The following is a 25,520-nucleotide window of genomic DNA, read 5'->3' as shown; positions in this document are numbered from 1 at the left end:
GGCTTTCTCTCTCTCTCAAATTGAAAATCCCCTTATTACAAAACAAGGAGTGATCTTTTTCTCTACCTTTAACTAGGACTGCCACATTCATAGCTTTTGACAAAAACACAGCTGCCTTTTAAGCTTCAGATAAATAGAAAGTGCTAGGCAGTAATTCTACTCAGCCTGAACACATTATTCTCTAAGACACTTTGGTGAGGGGATTTTCATTTTAACTGTATTGGACAGGGAAAGTCTTTTTGTCCACCTAATTAATAGCTTTGTTCTGTGGTATTAACCCACATTGCTAGATTGATTTATTTCTATTATTTCCTATAACCAGATCAATAGATCTACATGATCTTTATGATTTTTGATGACCATTAATGATGGCAAAGCAAATCTGTCAAAAGTAGATGCTGCCTCAACAGTACATATACTGCAAGGCCGGTAGTAAACCAATAAAAAAATGTATATGATCCATTAACCAGAAACCTGTTAACCAGAAAGCTTTGAATTACACAAAGGCCATCTCCCATAGCCTCCAATGAGCTAATTCAATTAAAAAAAATGTAATTTTCTATTTAATTATATATATATATATTACATAGTATTAAAGCAATACCCTGTACTTGATCCCAACTAAGATATAATTAATCCTTATTGTAGGCAAAACAATCTTATTGGGTTTATTTAATGTTTATATGAGTATTTTATTAGTAGACAAAGGAGGAATGTAATATGCTTTATCACCAAAAAAAAAACCCCAAAGACACTTCCTTCTGTTAGCGACCATGTTTGAGCCATATTTGACTGATTAAGACCTTCCTCTCAAAGTATACGATCAAACTGCTTTTGTAAACGTTCGCAGTGTATGTAATAAAATTTCTCAATCGCAAACAGTTTTTTGCAACAAAATATTTAACGAAACCCCAAAGCAGGTATTAAAGGTTCACAATGCGCAATTAAGATTTGCAAAGCAATAAAAGCCTAACAAAGAATATTGCATTGAGACAGGCGAATTTTTATTCACAAAGTTTTGCTCTTTGCAACTTTTATTACATTTCCCCCTTAAAGTATAGTGTTCCAAATTTCAAAAAGACCCCTTAAAACCCCAGGTCCTGAGCATTCTGGAAAAGAGGTCCCTTACCCATATAAGTATATGAAGTATAATATAAAGGCAATACAATTCAATTGAATGGTAGGTGGTTCTCAGTGGTTACATGGCTTTTTATTTCTATGGTTTTCCCAGAGAAGACCATGGTCATCTACAAGTCACTAGCCTGCAGTGGCACTGGGAACTTGTACAAGAACACACTCGTGCACACTCAAACATTCATATCATTTACGTTTCACATGTTTTTGCAATTGTAATCCCTCTTGCCTGGAATCCCATTTTCAAAGAAAATACAAATCTCACATTCACATTGCACTTGTTTACCCTGATCCTGTTTTTCACCTTGATTTACAATAGGATTAATATCTGCCCATAATTACAAGTATATTGAAGGAAATTAATCAAAATGACATGTTGACACAAAAATAATTAGAAACATATGCATTTTGAGTGTCTTGTCTTGTGTTCCTTATTTTTTAATTTATCATATATATTTTTGTATGTGCAGTATATGTACCCTTTCTCTAATTTAACTAAATAAACTTTAGGATTCAATAATATATTTTATTATGTAGGTAAACACTCACGTCGATGGCCCTTCTCTGGTCTCCATTTGAGTTTTTTATAAATCTTCTATTACACAGTGCAGTAGTACTTCATATTTAGTACTTCATGTTTAGACTTTAGAAGCTTTAAAGTTTGTTGAAACTACAGACTGAGAAAACTCTGTCTAGATGTTATGCTCAAATTGCTCAACATATGCCACCATGTAACTTATTTTAAGTCACAGGTTTTTCAAGGGACAGGTCCAGTAGGAGGCACAAATAAGTGGAATAATAAGAATGCCATATGAAACAATGTTTTGTTTTGATCTGTAATGTAGTCGATGCATAATGGGGCCCTCACAAAATGCTGAGCCATATAGGGGACTTTTAGCAGATCATATAGGATATTCAAATGCAATTAGTTACATGAAATGCTCCACCTGTACGTTTCACAGTTTAATCTTCAAATACTCTTAACATAGTATTTATTTGTACCTTTCTGTGCTCTACAGTAGACAACACACACCAGAGGGGATTGGGGCATGTGGGTTATTAAAGCTAAATGGTAATAATAGGTCAAGCAAACCATAGTATGTTACTATAACAGTCCCCCTTTTGTAAGTGTGAGATGTATGTAAGTCGGGTGTGTGTAATTTGAAGAATCCCTGTATAAATTCAGGTAAAGGGCATTCTGTGCTTAAGCCACAACAACTTACTTTTTAATGTACAGTACATTCATGCACACATTAACTAAAGTGAGAAATCTCTTAAGCTCTTCAGAATAGAAGCCACATGAACAGGGGAAACAGGGCTAGGTGTGAGCTACTATGAATGATTTTTACAGAATATTATAGGAGGGAGTACAAATACACATCTTTGTGCTATATACATATATAATACAGTAGCCTCGATTTACCATTCCCAAGCAAATGAAAAATGACTAATATCCCACTGGGCAACTTCATAGCAGCAATTTAATGTTGAGTGAAGTCATACATTGTGACCTTATGGTTGAAGGTATTGCATGTTTTGGAAGAAAAATCCTTCAGGTACAAGTTCAAAAAAGTTTTTTAGGGGGTTATTTATCAAAGTCTGATATATTTCTCAACATTTTCTGCTACAAACTCCGATCAAATCTGCTTGGTTTTTTACGCTTATTTATTAATACATTTTCCTGAAAATTTGCTTTACGGGAAAAAAATCTGATTTTCACCCGAAAAATCAGATTTTTTATGTTTTTTTTGCCAAAAACTCAAGGTATTGCACAGAAAAGCACACACCAAAAAAATCATTGGGACTTCTTGACTTATATGCAACCTCGACATGTCTGAGATGCCGGATTTTCTGATTCTGACTTTTTCATCCTCTGGGTTTAATGAATTCCGTATAATAAAAGTCTGGTTTTATTAAAAAAAAAATCAAATTTTTCGGGATTTTTGCATTCGAAGTTTAGTAACTAACCCCCTAAAAGTCAGATTATGCAATTCATAGATTTTTCACTAAAATAGTTTACCTTAATGCAGCAAACAAGATATATTAGATTAAAGGGATACTGTCATGGGGAAAAAAAATTTTTTTCAAAATGAAGCAGTTAATAGTGCTGCTCCAGCAGAATTCTGCACTGAAATCCATTTCTCAAAAGAGCAAACAGATTTTTTTATATTCAATTTTAAAATCTTACATGGGGCTAGACATTTTGTCAATTTCCCAGCTGCCCCCAGTCATGTGACTTGTGCCTGCACTTTAGGAGAGAAATGCTTTCTGGCAGGCTGCTGTTTTTCCTTCTCAATGTAACTGAATGAGTCTCAGTGGGACATGGGTTTTTACTATTGGGTGTTGTTCTTAGATCTACCAGGCAGCTGTTATCTTGTGTTGGGGAGCTGCTATCTGGTTACCTTCCCATTGTTCTTTTGTTTGGCTGCTGGGGGGAAAAGGGAGGGGGGTGATATCAATCCAACTTGCAGTATAGCAGTAAAGAGTGATTGAAGTTGATCAGAGCACAAGTCACATGACTTGGGGCAGCTGGGAAATTGACAATATGTCTAGCCCCATGTCAGATTTCAAAATTGAATACAAAAAAATCTGTTTGCTCTTTTGAGAAATGGATTTCAGTGCAGAATTCTGCTGGAGCAGAACTATTAACTGATTCATTTTGAAAAAAAACATTTTTCCCATGACAGTATCCCTTTAAATAAATATTAAACACAGACATCCAATCACTATGACCTGGTCGGGTTAACTGTTGACAAACCCACTGTCCCCTGTTATGGCATTAGATGATGTTCTATATGTTTTGAGTATAATCTTAATAAAGTCATTCACATCTTCATTTAATTATAATTAGGACTCTTTTTATATTAGTTTTAATACTACTTCTTCTGTACAGAGATGATAGAAACTGTTATAGCAGGTGCTTATGAGTGTTTTATTGACTGATAGACGATGCAAGGTGTATTTTTGCATTTGTCAGCCATGTTCTTTTTAAAAATAACTTAGCATAAGAAAAACATCACAGCTGCCTTCTGTTTCTACAATTGAAATATATTCATCCTGGTGTTAGTAGTATTAAAGAATATTTCCTAGTTCTTGTTATTGTCTTGCTGTTAGACACGTCAGAAAGTTTTAAATAACAAACTGATTGTTCAGTTCTAATCCTGAGGTGCATGTTGAGCTCATAAAAAAAAACTTTCAAAAAAATAAATAAAGCACAGCTAGGGAAAAAAAAGCAATTATTTGCCGTCCATGAATTGATCTCTGCAGATTTATTCTCTCCACTTGGAAAAGGTGAAATGTGTCACATGCAAATTATTTCTTGATTTTTTTTTTATTAAATGCTAGCTGAGACCAATATAAACTACAGCTTAATATTCATGCCATCAAAGGTTTCCAATAAAAGAAAGCCTTCTAACAGAAAATTAATGACATTGGCTTCTGAAGTCTTTCCTAAGAGTCAGTAGAAACAGAATAATTATGAAATGCAGCAGGATTAGAATTTAAGACAAAAATAAAGAATAAAGGGAGAAGCCAGCAAAAAAGGCTGGTGTGTGTGCATAGATCTATGTATATGTGTGTACATGTGTGCCTGATGTGTATATGTGTGTTGTGTATATTTAGGTAACTATTGGGGGGAACGTGCTAAAGTTATGTAGAAGGAACAATTGTGTTGCTAACTCATGCATTCTCAAGTACCAATGTATTTTAGCTAAAGTTGACTTTAACCATATGAATACGACTAAGGATATCAAATATGATTTATCCTCTGAAACAGTAAATTGCAACACACTGAGCAATGAAGAAGAGTTTATGCAAGGCATATTGCCTGATATTATTAATGCTCTGATTGTATATGTATGTATGTACACTCATGTCGTTTTACATTTTTTTTAAATCATTTTTAATATTTAACATTTTATTTCAAGGAAAGGGAAAAGTGAATGAAATGATTGGTTAGCATTCAGTATTTTCCCTTTCTTTGACATAACGTTTCTGAATACAACACCAACTGTGTTCTTATAGATAAATATATGTACTGTATATATTTTATTGAGGTTGACCACCTTGCTAATGATCTTATAATATAAACAATAGTATAACTGTGCAATAACTGCTCATGATCTTTACTTCTATGCATTCTAAGAACCAACAAGAACTAGCAATATATATCTTTGCCTAACAAAATTCATATTATCTGAACAAAAGATGGAACATATAAACAGGGCAACGTGTATGCTTCAAATTAACTTTCATTTTAAAAACGATAATGTTATGTAATAAAACACCAGAGACCCCATCTGATCTCTTCATTCATTTTTAGTGCATGGGGGCAATCTTTGTTCGTAATTTCTTTTACATTCTGGCATTTTTTACAGCCACTGTAAATTACTACAGTCACTAGTTCGCCCTGATTAAAAATAAATGCATGCAATAAAATAAATCAAAGTAATACAACTGTATAATGTTGCTGGAATAATGTTTATACATTAAGAAAAGTTCCATACAACGGTTATAGGACAACATGCTGTAAACCACTTATACACTGATAATAGCTGTATTGTCTGGAATGGTAAATCTTGATTTACCCTTTCATGTCCAATTGTAATCTTTATTTCTGTTACACACATACCAGCTTTAATCCTACAATAAAAAAAAATTTAAACTTACCAGTTTGCATCAACAATTTCAAATTTTTTTCCTTCCACTGGTATTTGGTTGCGTATATCCTCTGATCCGAAGATGGGTTCCAGGTATAGCCAGGCCATTTGAACCTTGAGCCAGGAATCCAAAACTTCCTGCATGAGCCACTGCACAAAAAGATAAAGTAGTTGAAACCAATACCATTCTCGGAGCTGCTGATGGGAATTGAGGCAGATGTCTCAAACTAATCCACGTTAGATTATTACAACGAAATGGAATTTCTTTATTGCTTGTTCTGTGCCATCACATATTCTTTCAGAAATGCCTTCTCAACTCCTGTTTTCTGTTCTACTTGGTAAAGCACAGTAAAGAATGAGCCAGCGCAGCTGCCTCTTTGTGTGTCTCACTTGGATGATTCACTCTCTTACCGGGTGACTGTGTCTATTGCATTTAGGCTCACATAATAAAAACTAAAGTGAAATCAATTTAACATAAAGAATGCAATACTTCTTCCCCCCTTCTTAATATTCTGCAGAATGTTGAGGGCAAAGCCAAGTTTGAAAAGTTTTATATAATGAAAGGCACTGAAGCATAAATCTTATTGGGAGGTGAAATCTGAGATTCTCGATGGAGATGAAATCTAAAAGCTAATTAAATCCAACAAGAGCTTCACCAAAGGCAACGTACCAGCTTAGACTCCCATGTTAATATTTCTTTTTCAAATGGTGCAATAAATGGAGAGCTTTTCATGGTTGTAGTTTTCACAATGTGATCTTCCAGCAAAACCTTAAAGAGGGTGGAGAAAAGGGAATAATGTGAAAAGGCTTAGTTACCTGGATTACAGAGCTAAATGAAATCACAAGCCAAGATAAAACGAATGGATAAGTTAGAGCGTCTGAAGAGCTGATTTGAAGCCAACCAGCAAAAAGGAATGAACCTTATTACCTCCAGTCACTGAGAAATTCCCTTGACACTCAAATATAATTTAAAGAGGTCAGAGAAAAATTCCTGCACAGTATTATTATTATGTGGCTAGTAGTGTATGATTGCAAGATGCCAACAATAATTGTTTCAGATGGGCAGAAATCCAGTGTGCCAAGAGAAAAAAATATATTGCTTCTTGTCTGTTATGCGACATAAGAACACACACATACATATATACATACATACATACACACACATGTATCGCCTATGGTGATTGGTTAAAAGATATCCGGATGATTTAGAGCAGCTATTCATTGAACAAGTCAATCATTAGGCACCATACATGGCCTAATAATCTGCCAACTCAGTTTGGAGGGTCTGAATCTGGAGCTTTTATTGGTCTGTGGATGGACATCTTAAATGTAAACTGAGGCAAGCGATGGTACCTTCCATTGCTACGTATAAATTCTAATGCATTACAGTCAATGGGCTTTTTTTCTTATGGCGACATTTTTGTCATAGTGCATTGAAGTCAATGAGAGTTTTTCTTATGGGGACTTTCTTGACCAAATGCATATAAGTCAAAGGCATTTTTACTCCTCAAATTTTTCCGCTGCAAATTTTCGCACATAGTTCTTTGTTTTGCACTTTTTTAGGGTGAGTAAATAATGTTCCTCTATTTCCATTGTTCAATCGTCTGACTTGCAAGGGTCACAAAGAAAACGTGAATCTCACCAGGTTTAATATGCAAAACACCTGTTTGTAAAATTGTCTCCGTGTTTGCAAGCCTGTAGAGATGATCACATAGTCATTCATAGAAATATGTTATAAGGGATCCAATTAACTAAACAAATTAGAACATTCAGAAAAGTCTTAAAGTAATTGTAAATAAAATAACTCTGGATGGGCTGCAAATGTAAATATATTATTAAGGGTTTTATTTATTAAACCTTGATTTTTTGATGTTTTTAGGGCAAAAACTCACATTTTTGGTGGAAAAAACTCACATTTTTAGGTATTTATCATACCCCAAAGCTTCTAAAAAAATCTGAATCCAAAAATCTGCCATCTCAAACCTGCCAAGGTCATGAAGAAGTCAATGGCAGATGTCCCTTTAACAATTTGAAGATATCATGATTTACACTGGGTTTCATCCAATAATCTGAAAAATTCAGGGTTTTTGGACAATAACTCGAAAAATTTAAGGGATTTAAGTGTCAAATCCAAACAAATCACGCAATTCGGACTTTCGCTCAATTTTGTTACAGTTTTTTCCCGACCCAACTTTTTCGAGCTGATAATTTGATAAATAAGATAAAATTGTGTATGGGAGTCTGGTCTAGCTTTGTTTAATAAAAAGATAAATTTGAGTTTTAGTAAATAACCCCCTAAATGATATTAAATATAATAGAAAAAGGAACAAAATATACTTTACCTGGATGTCATCTACAGCCGCTAATACATGAACATTTCTGTCCTTGTAAGGTGAAAAAATAAAACAAACATTCTCCCAATCTGTTTTCATCTTATTCAGGGCTTTCTCCAGGCCATATTCTTTACTGGCTTGTGAACTGATTTGATTCAACTCATCAAGGTATTTTTCAAGGCCGAACTGTAAAACCTCTAGAAGTGAAGTGCTTTCATGAGGAGTAATGTTGAAACCAACCTAAGGAATATATACCCAGAAAGCTTAAAGGGGAGCTCCTCACAAACAATGCAAAAAGGAATTTCAGGGCCATTTTTAGTGGTTTTAAAGCTATTTGTAAACAAAATTGCAGATTAAAAAAATATTTGTTTGTCCATTTCACTGGTCTGTTAATAAAGTGGCTTCTGTTACATTGTTTCAAGGGTCAGAACCAGAAGTGTAGAAAAGTGTTTATATACAAACTACTTTCAATAACAATTGTATCTACAAATAACTTCAGAATAAAAATAACTTCGGAGAGCCCAGGATTGTTATGAAGAACATGAACGGTAAAATCACAGTTTCAAACAATGTAACGCATAGATTGGAATGATTCTCAGAAAAACACTGAAATACTTGCTAACAAACACAACAGCATTTAAAGGAAAACTATACCCCCCAAACAATGTAGGTCTCTATTAAAAGATACTGAGTAAAACAGCTCATGTGTAAAACCCTGCTTCATGTAAATGAACCATTATCATAATAATATACTTTATTAGTAGTATGTGCCATTGGGTAATCATAAATAGAAAATTGCCATTTTAAAAAATAAGGGCCGCCCCCTGAGATCGTAAGATTCACTGTGCACACATACAAACCACATGTAAGGTCACATGAGCCAATTAACAGACAGAGTTCTGCCTTTTGCTTCCTCACTTCTTCCTGTTACAGTTAGTGTTGTAGTATTTCTGGTCAGGTGATCTCTGAGGCAGCACAGATAGAGTCACGAAATGGTAGTTCAAGGCAAGAGATGTAAAAGGGCAATATTTATGCAAATATATATTCCAGTTTGGTAAGATTCTTTAATATGTCATTCAATTTCATATAAACTATCTGTTGCTTAAGTATTCATTTTGGGGGTATAGTTTTCCTTTAATGGTGAACTGGTGACCGCTTCACTCAGATGGGCAAGTGGAAACAAAGGAAGTCTAGCTCTGAATCCCTAACTGATGTCCCATTTTGCAAGCCCTACCAACCAGGAGAATACCAACTTCAGCAAACATTAAATCCCACTCATAACATTAGCTTTAGTCCAAGAAAAGAATCCCATTCTATGGGGAAACTATCTTGGTGGTGGGGTAAGATGTTGTTCCCCAAGTTTCTGGATAAAAATTAGCTTTTTCTCCTTCAAATTACTTTTTTGTCTCCCTTTAATCATGCCCCTTACCCCTAGTTAACCTCCCATTTAACTCCAAACTCCCTGAGCCTTGCTAACCATGTCAAAGATTCCTTGCATTAACACTTTGTTGTTATTAGGCCATCATTCCCTTCAGCAGTTCTTGCACTCATAAGAATAAGGCAGGACAGCATTAGAACCAGGAGTAACATCTTATTCAATTTTCATACAGTATATCACTGACGTTCACTAAAATAATTTTATGCAGAAAAACTACAAACATTAATCTCAATTAGTTAAATAACACTTGATAATTGATTAACCCTCAGATATTTTATAAATATTTGAATTTTAAACTCGGCAGAAAAAGAAAATTGGAAAATATAGATTTTTCACAAATAATATGCATTTGTAATTTTATGTCTGAGGTTTTCATGCATTTCCTTTGCATAGGTTGTCCCATTTGTGTTCAATGGACTTTAGGTACAATACTTTTAATTGCTGAAGGATAATACATTTGTATGGGCTTATTGTTAAAGAGGTTATCTACTGTATATATGAAACAGCCACTCAATAGTATAAGCACAAACATCACTGGGACAGATTGACCTAATTTATTTTAGTTGTAAGCACTATATTCTATGATTTATCTACTCTACTATATGAAGAATACGCAGAATAGCCAAATTCAATGAAAAAAAGTTTGCATTCGATATTCAAAGTATTTTAATTCGATGGTCGAATTTTGAAGTATTTTTAACTTCGAAATTCGACCCTTGATAAATCTGCCCCTTGGAGTGATGCATCTTCAACATGTTCATATATTCATATATTTATGGTTTAGTAATTATGGTCACTAAAACTATAAAAATACAACAATGGCTATAATGAAGCATTGCTCGTACTAGCACTGTTAGACTCAATATAACACAATGATAAAAAATGCAGTCTTTGCAAGAATGTCTACTTCATCTGCACTAATATATTTTGGACAACAGTTATAAAAGGAGGATCAGACCATCCAGGGCAGGGTTATTGGGGGTAAACATCCATCTCAAATGTTGTAACAGGATGTTTCCTTTATAAAATTTAATTCAACTTTTATATTGATATCTTTAGTGTGGCATTTTATTTCTCCATGTGGAAAGAACCAGTTGGTGACAACAGGTGGGAATGTTCCAAACGAAAGAGATATGCATATTTATTTTCCTCTGAGACTAATCTTCCTAGACCATAAGTAGTTTTATAGGTACAAATGTGACGAATATTGCACAATCTCACTTAAAAATGCTGCCCTTTGTTTTATATTTACCCAAATTCTGCAGTGCTATACATTTTACCAAACAATTTTAAGATTTAATCTTTAAATATAAATGAGGAAGCCATCGATCACCAAGTTTAACACTTTAGAAGTATCAAGTAAAAAGTGAAGGGATCAAGGGCTATTAAGAATCCTTTCTTCAACCATATTATTTTTTATATATATATATATATATATATATATACACACACACACACACACACACACACACACACACACACACACATACATATATTTTAAGAGGACAACTTATACATTTATATCAAACTGGGTGATTATTATGTTCTAACTGACTAAAGAGAGAGGCAGTCTTTATCTTTTTTGGGCCATAAGGGAGTGCTCACATCACAGAAAATAATGAAATCTATTTCTCGCTTCTAATCCCTCCCCTTTGAGACATAAGCCAATATTCATCTAACCTAAAGCCTAGCTTTCCTCTTAAGTCCTTTAACCTTATGCACAATCCCCCCATGCCTAGTGATCATTCAAAGAATTATATTGATCTGCAAATGGAGCATTCTTCCTGCGAAACAAACAATATGACAGTTCCTATTCATATGCAAAGAAGTATTCAAGAAAAAAGCATGTTCACCTAATAAACCTTTACTGAATATTAAATGCAATTCATATTTGAACTTCATTAAAAATAAACGGTTTAAAGAAATTTAAACTATTCCATAGATTTCTGTTTATACACCTGCCCAGCATTTTCTGAAATGAAGCACTAAAATTATATCTTCATAAATAATACACGTAAGATATTAAGGTTTCAAAGTAAAGAAAAGGGAAAGTGCAATATAATCTAATATAGGAGGCCACAAGCTGTGTTCTTAGTAAGTGTTGATCATTTTACTTAAGTGTGAAGTTTGGTGAAACTGAGTGGGATCCATGCTCTCGAAAGATGACTAACAGCACACATTTTTATATACACAACATATGGTATGGCAAAAATAATACTCTTTTAGAATTATTTACAAGGCACGCAGGAGGGACACCTACATGTTCTGTGAGAGATCTGGAACAGCATGTCTGGGTTAAGAGTTGGGGATATAACAAACCTAACTGCAATAATATGTATATGATATGTAAAACTATTGTATAGAGCAATGCTTGAAAATACAAACATTATATATGACTAAAGTTGTGATTATTCTAGTGTAAAATGGTGTTATGTATTGTTTAACCTTATGAAGTTAGATAAAGGTGTTTGAGGGGGACAGAAAACCTTCTGCTCTACATATATTACAATATGTTCTAGTACAAAGTGTAGATTTTTTATTTTCAGAATAAAAAAATAATATGAAAAATCAACCAATTTGATATACACAAATCACAAACATGTACCCAGAAGTAGGCTCATCGTCCTGTTGAGGAAACTGTACTTATATTGGGCTTACAAGGGATGCCATTTGCCACATTATATAAAAAAGGCAATGACTACAACTGCTGCAAATCCTATTGGGACAAACTTGACAATCACTGATATACTTCAAGAGGCTGTCCATTTTAAAGTAAAACATTGATTCACAGCTGTTCTCCCAAAAGGTTAAGTACAGGTATGTTCAATTTTCTTGTAGTTCCGGGTGAATTTACTAATAGGTTTCCCAAAGCCTGTTTTTATGGTTTAAGAGCTATAAGCAGACTTACTTCAGGAGTTGGACTGGTAAAATTCAGCAGAGCATGAAATGATAGATTAGCAAATAAAATTCCAGTTATGCAATAGCACCACCTCATACCTCACCATACCCAATATCATCTAGAATAAGTGAAGAAACTAATATGCACATTTAATATAGCTTTGTAATTGCTTCCATGCAATGATCAATGAGTAATCGATTTGAAGAAGATATAAAACGTCTTTTTCATAAAAAAAGAGATGTTTTCTTAGCATATAAACACAATTGCAAAGCTGTATGCATGATGCAAGGATAATCCTATCAGTGACACCTGATCACCTGTTGTTAAGTAAGGATGAGTTGGCAATCTTTATTGTTTTCAAAATTAGCTGAGTCAGCTCCAATACACTGATCAGGAATATCCGGTGCACAGACAATTCTCCATTCTCATACTAAAAAACTTTTTACGTACAGCACAGAATTATCATAGAATAAAATGCCTTTATTCGATACACGTGGCAGAGCCTGGATAACAGCAATGTTTCAGGCCACAGTTGGCCTTTTATGACTGTTTTCTGCATACCAATGGGGAAGTACAGTAGGTCCATATCATGGGACTTCAATACTCAGTACAGTTCTCAAAAACTGTGTGTGTGGTTTGGATAAACAAAACTGACCAAACTCCTTGCATCTAATGAAAGTATGTCTTAGTATTGGAAGTATTCCCCGATGGCTAGATATTACAATATCAAAGATAATATCTAAAAGATAATCTAAAACATTAGAAAAACCTCATCCAATATCCCAGCTGTTCCCAAGCACTGCACTTACAAATCATATATAATATTGAAATATCTGTGTGAATATCATGAATCCCTGACACATCTGAGCTTTCATTAAAAAGCTTAAAGATGGGACTTGAATAACAATCTGCCATCGCTAATTAGTATTTTCAGTTTAGCATATTCACTTTCAGACATATTGCTGTTTGCACATGGTAATTTAGGTAAACAGATAGCATCCACAGCTGCATCAATTAACACTGCTAATCAAAACTGAATTCAGGTAATTAGGCCCATTTATGGAAAAAGTCTATAATTTTGGGTGGGGGCTGAATTCTTGAGTAATATTTATAAAAGAAAAAAAACCTATTTTCTGAAGCTAGAAAAGAGAAGGAAAATTAAAGAGTAAACACCAAAGTCATGTGTACAGGCAAAATTGACAAACAAGGGCTGAATATTTTACTGCTTTTATTGGCACACATTTACTTTTCTTGATATATGTTTTCACTGCAATTAATGCAGATTCATATTTAACTTTCAACAACATTATTTTTGTCCAATATGTAATTATAGTTCTCTTTGTTTTTATGTAGATTGTGCATCTCTGTGGATGTTAATCATCAAATGCCCATACTGTCTCAGATGGCTAAAATCAGAACTGCAGCATCCAAAAATATAAGTGCTAATGCAAAAGAAGACTTAACAACCACTATGTGATGCCTCATTCTGACATTAGATCCTGAACAAGCCAACATTGTGTTCTTCAGAGGATCACTAAGGTTGCCCTGAGGCCTTCACATTTCCAGAGTTTTTTTACTTAAGTAGATGGCAAAGAACTCAAAGATTAGCAACCTCACTGTTTCTCTTTTAATACTTGACCTTTATAAAGCTGAATTTTGTATCATCCCATTAGAAAATTATAATTTAAATTGAGTTCTTTTTTTAGAAACCTGAACCTTTTGTATAATGCCATATACTCCCATGTCAAGCACAAAATCCTGCCCTCTAGCTCATACAAAGCATTGTATATAATTAGGAGGAAAGGGGACTAACCATCTTTATTATTGGTAATATTATAATACAATCCAGCAAATACTTCTATGGCTAAATATACCTGTATGGATCCTACATCGCTAAAAAAATAGAGTGAATAGTGATTAGGAATTTTATATTGAACAAACAAAATAGTTCCTTTACCTTTTCACTGATCAGGCTCCAGTGTCGGGGTTTGATCCCTGGTGTACATAAAGCTGTTATAAGAGGCATGTTGATTTTAAACTTCTCAAGCTTGGTCTTAATGGTGGTAGCTACTTTCAGAGGTCCGTGTAAATCCGGGTGATAAAATACTTTTGTCAGTCTGTAACTCGCTTTCCATAAATTCTGTACCTGATGACAAACATTTTTCCAGTAAGGAGCTATTGATTTTTTTTCAGTGGTGTAGGATTCATCTATCATATTGCCAAGCAGAGGCTAATTCTTGTCATATTAAAGCAATACAATTTAAATTGATTTCACTGTAAAACAGCCCATACTGCCTATTCTGTTAGGCCTGTAACATAAAAAGCATGCAGTCTATAAGCAACAAAGATTCTTCAAGAATAATGAAATAATTAAGAATGATTTGAACCAAATTTGAATTTCCTGTATAACTTGTGTATAACTTCCTGTATAGCTACAAACATCATGAGCAATGTTTAACTATTCTACTTCAGCTGATCACATGAAGGCTTACCTCCTCTTCTACTTCCTCTGCATTCACTTGTAAAAATGAACCATTCATCCATTGACCATATTTGGCCGTAAACTGGACAGCAGTGGCCCATAAAGTCTCGTAGGGTTCTTTTAGTTTACAGATTTCTTCTATTTGGTTAAACGCACTTATCTGTCCAGTTTCTAAAAGTACCTCCTCTTTGTTAATCAGGGCCCTCTGTAAGAAGATACATAATAAATAAAACACAAGCTGTAACAAAGGATAGCTGGCGCTTTCTGTGCCTTGCTGGGTATATAGCATATTTATAATAGACCCTGTAAACCACGTTTGCCTGAAAAAGCTTTATGACTGGCACTCTGAAAGTCCTCTGTAAACACAAAAGTGATGCTTTTAAGACAATTACAACATAGTGCAATGCTTTCTGTTGCTAATCTGTTGAGAATTCATTCTACATCCAAGGATGCATCACCGCTGTACAGGCAGAAAAGACAAATACCAGGGGCACACAGAGGCTGCACTCCTATTAAGTACATTAAAAATTCTAAATTACTTTCTTTATACTTCCTTTTCTTTTGTGTTCTCACCTGCTTCCCTTAGCAAGGGGCATGGTATGGCTAGTTCTCCTTTTCCCAGATGTACTTATGGACTTAGTAATAGGCTGGAATTCTTTTTAGCATCTGAGGCACAGCAGCTCATTTGTGGGGGGGGGGGCCTGAATATTTGTTCCAGGTCTACAGCCACTTTTTTTTATCTACAATTGATGATTTTAACTATGGAGATACCATTTTCCTATTTACAGTATGTTTAATTACAATACCCATAAATGGTTATCTGCCATGGAAACTTCTCATTCTAGTCATCGTTTTCAAGTACATTAATCTAGTCTATAATATGGGTACCGTACATCCAGAAAAACAGTCCACAGTAATATAGAATGTGAAGAACCAGCATTGCAATTAACTTAAAATCCAAAAGAAATATTATTATTGTACCATATCACTTTTCATCCTTGGGTGCCTTTACTATAGATCCTTGATAAAGGCCTACATTTTCATCTTCATCATTCATCTTATATATATATGTAGTTGTATATATTCACACACAAACATAAATATATATATATATATATATATATATATATATATATATATATATATATATATATATATATATATATATATATATATATATATATATATATATATATACTGAAGCAAAAGTAGCATGCACTCTGGTTATCCTTCTTTCAAACAACCTTTCTCAAGATGTGTTACCGAATAAAAGTATTTATTCAGTAACACATCTTGAGAAAGGTTGTAGAACACAACAGAAACGATGATGTAAAGCAGATGTTTTATATGTACTTTAATAAATTGTGAAAGAAGTGCGTGCTACCCTTTGCTTCTGTGAATATTTCAACCACAGCACAGCACACAACATTAATCAAAACCGAGATAACGTATGCGGTCTTTGGGAATATATATATATTATATATATATACTGTACACACACACACAAAACTAACATTTTAATTAGTATTTAAATAATAATAAAACATCAAAACCATTTTCTTTAGCCCAACATTATTTTTCATTGAGTAGTTAAACAATATAGCACATGCTCAGACATGTCACTTACAGACATGTTATGATTTTACCTCCGGTATTGGCCCTTTCATTAAACATATGGAGGTTTCAGTTAATACAAATAGAGATATAAGACAATGACAATAGTAACAACTTAAAAATACCAGATGAGTCTCCTTAAGATTATAGCAAAAAGTATGAAACTCACCTCTTCAATAGATTCTTGGATTTTCCCATTGATGGCATTCAGTTTTTGCACATAAGCAGCAGCTTCACTCATCCGTTCTTTCCTTTGAAATTCCTTCACCTCCACAGCCACATCAGCTAAGCGCTTGGAAAAATCCTTCTGCCACTGAGACAGCTTTGCCAGAGCTGCATCATGTGCCCTCTGCAGCCTTGTCTCGCTGATAAAATTCATGGGTGAGAAAAATGAAATGGAATATTTAGAGAGATCATTTGCACTGTTCCCATTTCAACAGAATGATTCGAATACGTCATCATTCTAATTCTAGATAGGTTAATCATCCTAATAAAGGTCAACAAAGTAATTTCATAATTACGGTGAGCCATGATAGCATTTAACCAAAACTATTAATAACATTGAATAATGAAGGTACAAGTGATGGCCTGTGCCAAACTACACACTCTTTATTATACACACCAATAAAATTGACTGATTAAGGTTACAGTGTTGAATATTTGTGGTATCTCTGATGATGTCAGAGAATATTGTTCATTCAAGAAACAAACAAAATCTTCCAGCCCCCTAGTGATATTACCTGCTTTTAATGATGGGGATAATTCTTTCAGGCCAGGAAAATGTATTCCCATTTAAAATAATGTCCTCTTTGGATAAAGGTGCATAGTCGTTTAGAAAGAGAAGGGTTTCAGCTGCTATGGCCAGTTTGTCCTAGAAATTCAAAGAAATGTATTTTAATATATTTAAATTCTATTAAGCAGACAAGAATATAGAGGAATAACCTTAGTTCAGTGCTGTTTGGGTGCTTAACATGCTCACAGAAGATACACATAATCTCTTTACCTACTGCACAAGGTACTAAGAATACACACACGCTTCTTTTGCCTCAGGGAGAGATTTCATTCATATGGTTCAAACCTGGCGCTGCTTTTATAATAATATTCCGGTGACCTTATATATAGGTACCAAAAATTACCATTCAACAAAAAGAAAAAGGAATTAAAATTTGACCACACAGTAACATAATAATATAAGCTAAGGAGAAAGCAGTCCTAAACTATTCCAATATTTTCTAAGATTATGTATGTGATTTGATTCCTTCAAAATATATATGATAGCCTACACGGTAAACCTATTATTATTCCAAATTGAATTATCAGCCTCTCAAGTAAAAAAAAACTGACAATATATGTAAATAAAGTGTTATTTACCCTTCAGGTCCCTATCACTTTTATTGCTCTTAATATATGCCACAGACATTCTCTCTGTCACTGTCACTCTAACATTCATTAACAATGTGTCATTTTGGCATTTTCACAACAGGCATTGCAGGAAACTACCTGACACACTGCGTACACAGGGAAACAACCAGACACTGACAAGGAAATGGATTTCAAATTGTTGTAGCCAAAATTGAACATTTAAAATATCTGTCAATGAAACACACGGCAGTGTTGAAATACAATTAATGTATTACTTATAACTTGTTGGCTTTTCAAGACATAAAAACACATACACAAATTTGCACATGCATACTAAGGCACACTTGCAGTAATATATGTACTATATATAGTCTTTTCTTTTAAATATTTTCATTTTAACCATTGAAAAACCACAGAAATCTAAATATAACTTACCTTGATTTCTAAAAGATCGACAATCCTTAGCTGGTCCACATAGTCCTGCAGCTTCACCAGAGCAAATGTTGACTCTTCAATGGTAGTGATTTTTGTGACAATGCCATCATACTGCTGGCAAATTTTTCGATTAAACTTCTCCGATGTAGCAGCGACTTTGTTAATTATGATATTAGTCAGCTGGCGGGTATGATCAATCATCCGCTGTAAGGAAGTCAGACAAAGAGACATCTAATCATTGCAGCCCGAGCAGATAAATTTTGTTTCTTTCTCCTACGTGTCACAGATTCTATCCCTCCTGACCCTCTATACAGCCATCGACTGTCAAATTTAGATTCAGAAAGCTCCCAGCCTTTCTTTATCCTTGCCTTAGATCTGAGACTCTTGGCTATCAGGAAGACAAGCGTCACCAGCTGTCTCGGAGCAAGAAGGCAATCAGGTGAATACTACTTATTATCTTTTTTTCCTTTCCGAGGAGTGACAAGATTGATTTGGGACCAAGAGCACATCCCTATATCAGGAACAATTACTGGGGTCTAAGGTTCTCTCCCTGGTACATATGTAAAACTGCAGAGTCGGCATCTCAGTGCCTCAGTTATTGTAAATAAGACATTACAAAAGGACCTATCAATGTATGAATGTACGGATATATTGAATATACAGGAATCCTTTGTTAAAAATAAAATAGGGATTCTGGGGATAACCATATATAAACAGTCATGCTACACTAACATACACCCAAAGGAATATTCTTTTTCCGTCAATTAATCTTAATTAGGCCCAGTGAAACCATGAGTAAATGTCTAAGTTATCTCTGGATATATTTCTGCAGAGCAAGTTGTGTTATTTGTTACAGAACAGCTTCAGTGTGAATATTAAAATGATTTAAGGATATAAGGTAAGCATAAATGTGAATGTTTCCAGTGAGGAACAGTTACAGTTATGATTGTATCAATCTGTCTGGCAATACTATAGTGATGCATCTGAAACTGCTTCACTGCATTTCAAGCAGGCAAATCCATCTAGAAAATACAGTATATATGCTTCTTCTGTATATTGTACATGATATTTTTAGACAATGTTTATATATATATATATATATATATATATATATATATATATATATATATATATATATATATATATATCTATATAGTTTTAAAAGTTAATGTTAAAAGCAAGACTAAGACTAAGATCTAAACTGTGGAAACCCAGCTATTTCTTAGCTAGAATTCATGACACCCTTTGAAGAACCATGTGCTAGGAAAGAATCATGGGATTTGCTATAGAGCTATAGCTAAGGTGAGCTGTAACAACAGAAGAGGAAAGTAATAACAAAAGAGGAAAGTAACAGCATCAGTAGCTTATGATGCAACAAGAGAACAGAAGGCTTAACCCAATATCCATATAGCCTGAGGACTCAATGCAAACATACAAAATACAACAGCAACTCTACAAAAAAAAATAACCAAGTATATGCAATCTAGAACATCTATTGGAAGGTTAATAGCTTGACAATTTAGCAATTGCAATTTTACAATCCTATAAAATAAACAAAAAAATAAAACACTCTATGATTGAACCTTCCCCTTTACACATTATGTTCAACGAAAAACACCATGGGTAGAGCACTAAGAGGTACAATTTCGCCATGAGCACTATATTCATGATGGGTGGGTGGCAGGAAGCACAAAGGCATCTTCTCCCACCCCCGCCCCCAAACATGTGCCATTTAAACCAGTGAGCTAATTTCAAAACAAATGCTACACTCATATAAAGTTCTAGTGAATCTGTTTAAAATGCCCACCTTGTACCCACCAGGGTGCTGGATACAAATAGGAATAGGAATGGGATTACAGATCCTTAAAACTAATTTATTTGGTTACGATTTTTTATGTTGGTTACAATTCCTGGTGCCTCTTCAATAAACTTATATGGCAATTGCTTTGGTGTGTGAATACTTTAATCCTTAATTGTAAAAACATAGTGCTCAACTTTTAATGCAGTTTAGTTTTACCAGCTATACAACGAATTAAAAATCTTCTGGTAGACAGACTACTTAGCTATAGCCCATTGACCCTTGTGGTGCTAAAAGTGCAGAGCTTGGAACTTTGGTTGCACTACTGGTCATAAAAATAATTTTACGAAACAATGCTCTTCTACTATCACTGGTCCTGGGTATACTTCAGACTACAGCCTTGTCATTATTACTTTATTACCTAAGAAATACTTTGGAACATTTTAATATGGTACCTGATTAGTCTCAGAGCAGTCTAGCATAAACATCTCCATTGATATATATACTGGAAAAGAGGCTATATCTGATGCCAGTGTTTTCATATGGTCGATTTCTCTCCTGTAGATATTGAGACTGACATCCTGGTTTGTTAGTGATTCCAGCCTCTTTTCAGTCACTGGTGACAGCAGGTAAAGATAAGGCTTGTATATGAAGGAATATCTGCAGGGCATACATACAGAATATGGTCATAAATAATTAATACACGAGTATAAAAAATTTTATGAATTGTCGTTAAAACAGGAAGTACAACTGAAGTCAGCATTCCTGAAGTACAGTACCTTAAAAGATATTGTACCATTCACAATATGTCACTGGAAAGAGTATAATTCCTAAAACAAAATTTTAAGTAAATCACACTGCATTCACAATCCCGTTGCAAATGTTTGTAAATATGCTTTGAGAAATGTACTTCCTAATTATGGGTAGAATAAACTGTTTTTGGCCCACTTGTCTGCAAACCTCTGCCAAAATGTTATTAATATGGAAACCAGAACAAGAATATTCAAGGTTCCCATCATAAAAAGAAAATTTGTTTATTATACTAAAATAGAATGACTATGAAAGATTGACCATCCATAATTAGTTTACTAGATCTCGTAAACATTTAGGGACACAACGAATAAATGCATGTAATTGAATTACAATCAGAGCAGCCCTTTCAGCTGGATTTTCTAGTCATATCCCTGAGTTTTCAGGTGATCTGGTAACCCTAATCCTGACATTTTGACAACAAAAGGACTTTCAATAAACCAATTTACTAGTAAAACATTTATTCATTTACTGCAATATTAAATACAGAATAGGTCAATGAGATCATGTGAATATACCATCTCACGTACTCACTGGAAATAATATGAATTTTTATATCTCTAATCACACTAGATTGGTCAGCCTCTGTAGAAAATCTTGTTATAAGCAAATTAGGTATAATATTGCCTTAAAATTACTTTTCAAAATAACGTATCTGAACGCACACATAGGGGCATATTTAGTAATATTCAAGACAAACATCACCAGTGATGCTGCCCATAGCAACAAGTTAGAAAACAAAAGCAAAGATCTGATTGGTTGCTATGAGCAAAACATGGTGATGTTTGTCTTTAGTGTTAATAAATAGATAAATACACCCCATAATGTAGTTATAGCAGATACAAATTGGAAATTTTCAAGGCACAACTGATATACAGTAGAGTGTTATGAAACCATTGGCATCAGTAATATAGATTATCAATACATTCGCAGCTACATTTTTTAAACATATTTTCCTGCTTAATTACCACTGCAGTATGTGTGCTCCAAAAGTTTACTGCCCAGAAAGGAACTGCCAAAGAGCAGAACAAAGTAATATTGATAGATTCCCCACAAAATGAACATTAGTAGAGGGTAGGGAGATCATGAATTAGGATGAAAGATGAAACAGATGCACTACACAGTCAAGATCAAAGAGACCCCTCAATTTATTCGGAGAGTCAAAATCCAGCTGAGCGTCAGGAGCCCTGTCTGCATAATAAGAAAGGTTGACTAAAACATAAGGATTAAACAGATGAGCCTTCTCTGGTGAATGCATGGTGGTGATGCCCTGCTGAGCCACTTGTAAAGGCTCCTTCGAATCATACACCTGCTGATCAGTTGAGAAACCTACAGGGGCTTGCCTAAAGAATAAATTGTACTAATAGATTAAATAGTATGTTCCAAGGGATATCAGATCTAAATACTGTATATACTCCTTCCTTATATATACTGTACATTTTCCCCATATTTGTTGATTAGGTTTGCTTAAAAAATTAAATAAACCATTTAAGGCCATACAACTCTATAAATGATGAATAAACAATATATACTTGGCTTTCTGGTTTTCAAAAAGTAAGGTTGTCCTTCTTCTGATCCCAGGTGTTGTGAAAAGCTTCCAGGTCTGTTATGCCAGCCATTCTTTGCACATCTTTTAAGCTACAATTTTCATTTTAAATCCAATAACATATCTGACCACAATGATGACAGTAGAAACCAACAAAATGTTGTACGGTATGAGTCGTCAGACTCAAGCTGCTGCATACCACAGTCAAAACATCCAAGCAAGTCAATATTTATAAACTTGCTCTCCATACAGACAATTAAACTTTTTTTTTTATTAGAGTCTTTGAAACATATTCCACATACCAGGTAAAATAGAGAGATAAAATATTGTAAAACACCGGCTGGTCTATAGTTAATCATTTTCACCAATATGAAGCGGGTATTACACCTTTCGAATAGTGTTGGCCTTTTGTCAAAATCTGCTGCCTGATGAGGCATTCTTATTCCACATAATGTGATTGTTTTCTTTAAATATATTTTATTGGATATTTTTTTCTGGCTATCATTTTACCATTTTTCATTTATTTGTCACAAGTAAACTAATAATAAAAACTGATATGAACATTTCCTTTCCTCTATTTTAGTTTCTTTTCAGCTCACCCAACTTTATCAAATTATCTGTTCACACAAAAATCTGAAAACTACAGAAAGCAGAGGAAATGCTAATGCTTCTCGTTCAAAATTCTTTAAGATTTATTGTTTGAACGGATCATTTTGGTTGCAAAATTAAGTATTATTATAACAATAACATCACGTTCTGGTAACATCATTAACATTTTAGTTGCCACAAATAGAAGAATGTATGTCACATGTTATATTGTAACCTATGGAAATAGTGATGACAAGCAGCGCTCTTCGTGGCCAGCATTTAAAGTGTCAAGCAGCATTTGTTTTGCTCTGAAATGAAAACTTAAAAACGGTACTAACCTGTTTGGACCATATAGGTTTTTTTCAATCACAATCTTTATTCTAGCCTTGGCAGACAGGACAATCTCTTCATGGATTTGTACTGAGCTGATGTATTTTATTTTCAGATTATCTATTGCCTGCAGAAACAAGTATCTTGATTGTTTACATTGAAATCTGAAATGGGTAGGCGCTAATAAACTATTCAATTATAAATTATTTACTTGAAATCATAGATCTTAAAGTATAACCAAATGTAGTGTTTTGTTGCAAAGTTGCAGACAAAGATACAGAATTGGGCATAATACATGATTCCCTTCACCTAAGCTATGGGTCTGGGGGTACAATACCTTTAGCCAACATCATTCATTGGATAGTCCTCTTGAAAAGTGAGCCTAGGTAAGCATAGGTACACACTTTCATTGAGAAGGGTGTGTTGGGTCATGGTATAGAAGGACCCAAACTAAATAAGCAACATACACCAAACTTTCATAGTAACCTATATGCAAAGTGAAGCCTTCTGAAATCAGAAGGTATTTACTTGTCTGATGCTACATACACAGCACTGCCTAGATACCAAAATGAGAGTTTTGATTCTCCCATAAGGCATCATGGGCGGAGACATGCAAATCACTCCTTTATTAATCCAAGACGAATAAGTCTTGACTAAAATGAAAAGTCTGCACCTAAAAGCAGTTGAAGTCTGTCAATGCAAAAATAAATTAGATATACAAAAGCATTACAGTTTCAAACCACGCTAAGCGATAGCGAGATAGACAAATGTGTAATGCAAAAGTGTCTGCAAATTAGGTCTCTGATTCAGGATTCACCCAAATCCCATAATAGTGGATTCCATTCATTAATAATGTTATAATGTGTTCCACATAAACCAATATCACCATTGGATTAACTGTTCTTTGTGGTATCCAATGATGCTTTGCCCTGACGACTTAAATCTTATTTTACCTTGTTCCACAGTTGACTACATAAGTAAAAATAAACTGAAGTGGAAATTAAGTGGAATATAAATTCAATCAAAACAGAAAATCAAATTGCAAATATTTATGTGTACACTCTGCGTTTGCATTATGCCACAACTTTGGTGGCAGAGAAAATATTCGCAAAATTTGCAAATTGCGAATTTAAGTTACTGTCAACTCTATTTTCGCGCATAACTACCTCACACATTGGGCGCACTCATGCAAACACCCGTCTCATTTGCGAGCCATTTGCGAAAATATATTCACAATGCAAATTTGCAAAAAATGGAAAGACGAGGAGAGCAGTGCAATGTATTAGCATTCAGGAAAAAGCATGGGCAATACAACCATATGCAAATAAATATGCGCTGTGCAAACTTTAATAATGACCCCCATTATGTTTTACGGGTTTACTTAAATCTCATTGCTTTCCTAATATGTATAAAGTCGTCATCTTTTTTGTGCCTGTCCTTTTCCCATCTGCTTCCTATATCTAATAATATAGTTACTAAAGTAACAAGAATTCCATAACCCTGTCTTTTCATTCAGGCTAATTGATTGCAAAAGATGAATGGAATGGATTTATAGCTAATTACCTGGAAAAGAAAATTCTCAATCCTGGGTATCTGTTGAGTACCGATAACCAAACTTTCCACAACATTGTCCAAGCCACAGACAATCTCTTCAACAGATGGATTAAAGCTAACATCTGATTCGTTTAAGAATGGTTTCTGTGAAAGAGAAACATGTGAAGCATGTCTTTATTTTTACAAATGTCTTTTTAACCAAGTTATGTCATAATTTCACATGATTTAGACAAAGTAGATAATGTTTGACTGGCTGTGGATTCAGATAACAAACAATCAATTCAACCTGCTTAGAAATCCTTAATATGTCAATGACAACCAATTTTACAGTATATGCTGTGCTTCCTTTGCTAGATGAGCCAAGGAGGCAACAGCTTTTCACTTATTTAATTGCTTTTCTTTCAGCTTTTGTTGCAGTGTGAATATTAACAGTGCTGGAGAATGGCTAGCTTTTTTTAAGTGGAGAGACCTGTATGCTTTTGCAGTTCTTTGAAAAATGAATTAAATATCTAGTTATATTGCTTTGGCAGCGTCCTCAA

At 34.2% G+C, this 25,520-nt stretch overlaps 1 protein-coding gene across 4 annotated transcripts in view; it reads right to left on the bottom strand.

The window, feature by feature from the left end:
• The window catches only part of LOC108711038 (dynein heavy chain 3, axonemal), a 555,753-nt gene that overhangs the window by 380,852 nt on the left and 149,381 nt on the right, over window positions 1-25,520 (bottom strand). For all 4 annotated transcript variants that reach the window (XM_018252361.2, XM_041586281.1, XM_041586280.1 and 1 more), the window contains exons 12-22: window positions 24,991-25,125; window positions 23,436-23,554; window positions 20,609-20,813; window positions 18,356-18,559; window positions 17,299-17,429; window positions 16,728-16,923; window positions 14,955-15,149; window positions 14,420-14,608; window positions 8,135-8,365; window positions 6,463-6,561; window positions 5,803-5,942 (exon numbers count right to left, since the gene is read on the bottom strand). In XM_018252361.2, coding sequence (XP_018107850.1) covers window positions 5,803-5,942; window positions 6,463-6,561; window positions 8,135-8,365; window positions 14,420-14,608; window positions 14,955-15,149; window positions 16,728-16,923; window positions 17,299-17,429; window positions 18,356-18,559; window positions 20,609-20,813; window positions 23,436-23,554; window positions 24,991-25,125 — 1,844 coding nt within the window. The remainder of the gene's footprint in view (window positions 1-5,802; window positions 5,943-6,462; window positions 6,562-8,134; window positions 8,366-14,419; window positions 14,609-14,954; window positions 15,150-16,727; window positions 16,924-17,298; window positions 17,430-18,355; window positions 18,560-20,608; window positions 20,814-23,435; window positions 23,555-24,990; window positions 25,126-25,520) is intronic.

Source organism: Xenopus laevis, chromosome 3L, assembly GCF_017654675.1.
Source record: "Xenopus laevis strain J_2021 chromosome 3L, Xenopus_laevis_v10.1, whole genome shotgun sequence".
NCBI classification, from domain to species: domain Eukaryota; kingdom Metazoa; phylum Chordata; class Amphibia; order Anura; family Pipidae; genus Xenopus; species Xenopus laevis.
This window is presented reverse-complemented; position numbering and strand designations above follow the sequence as displayed.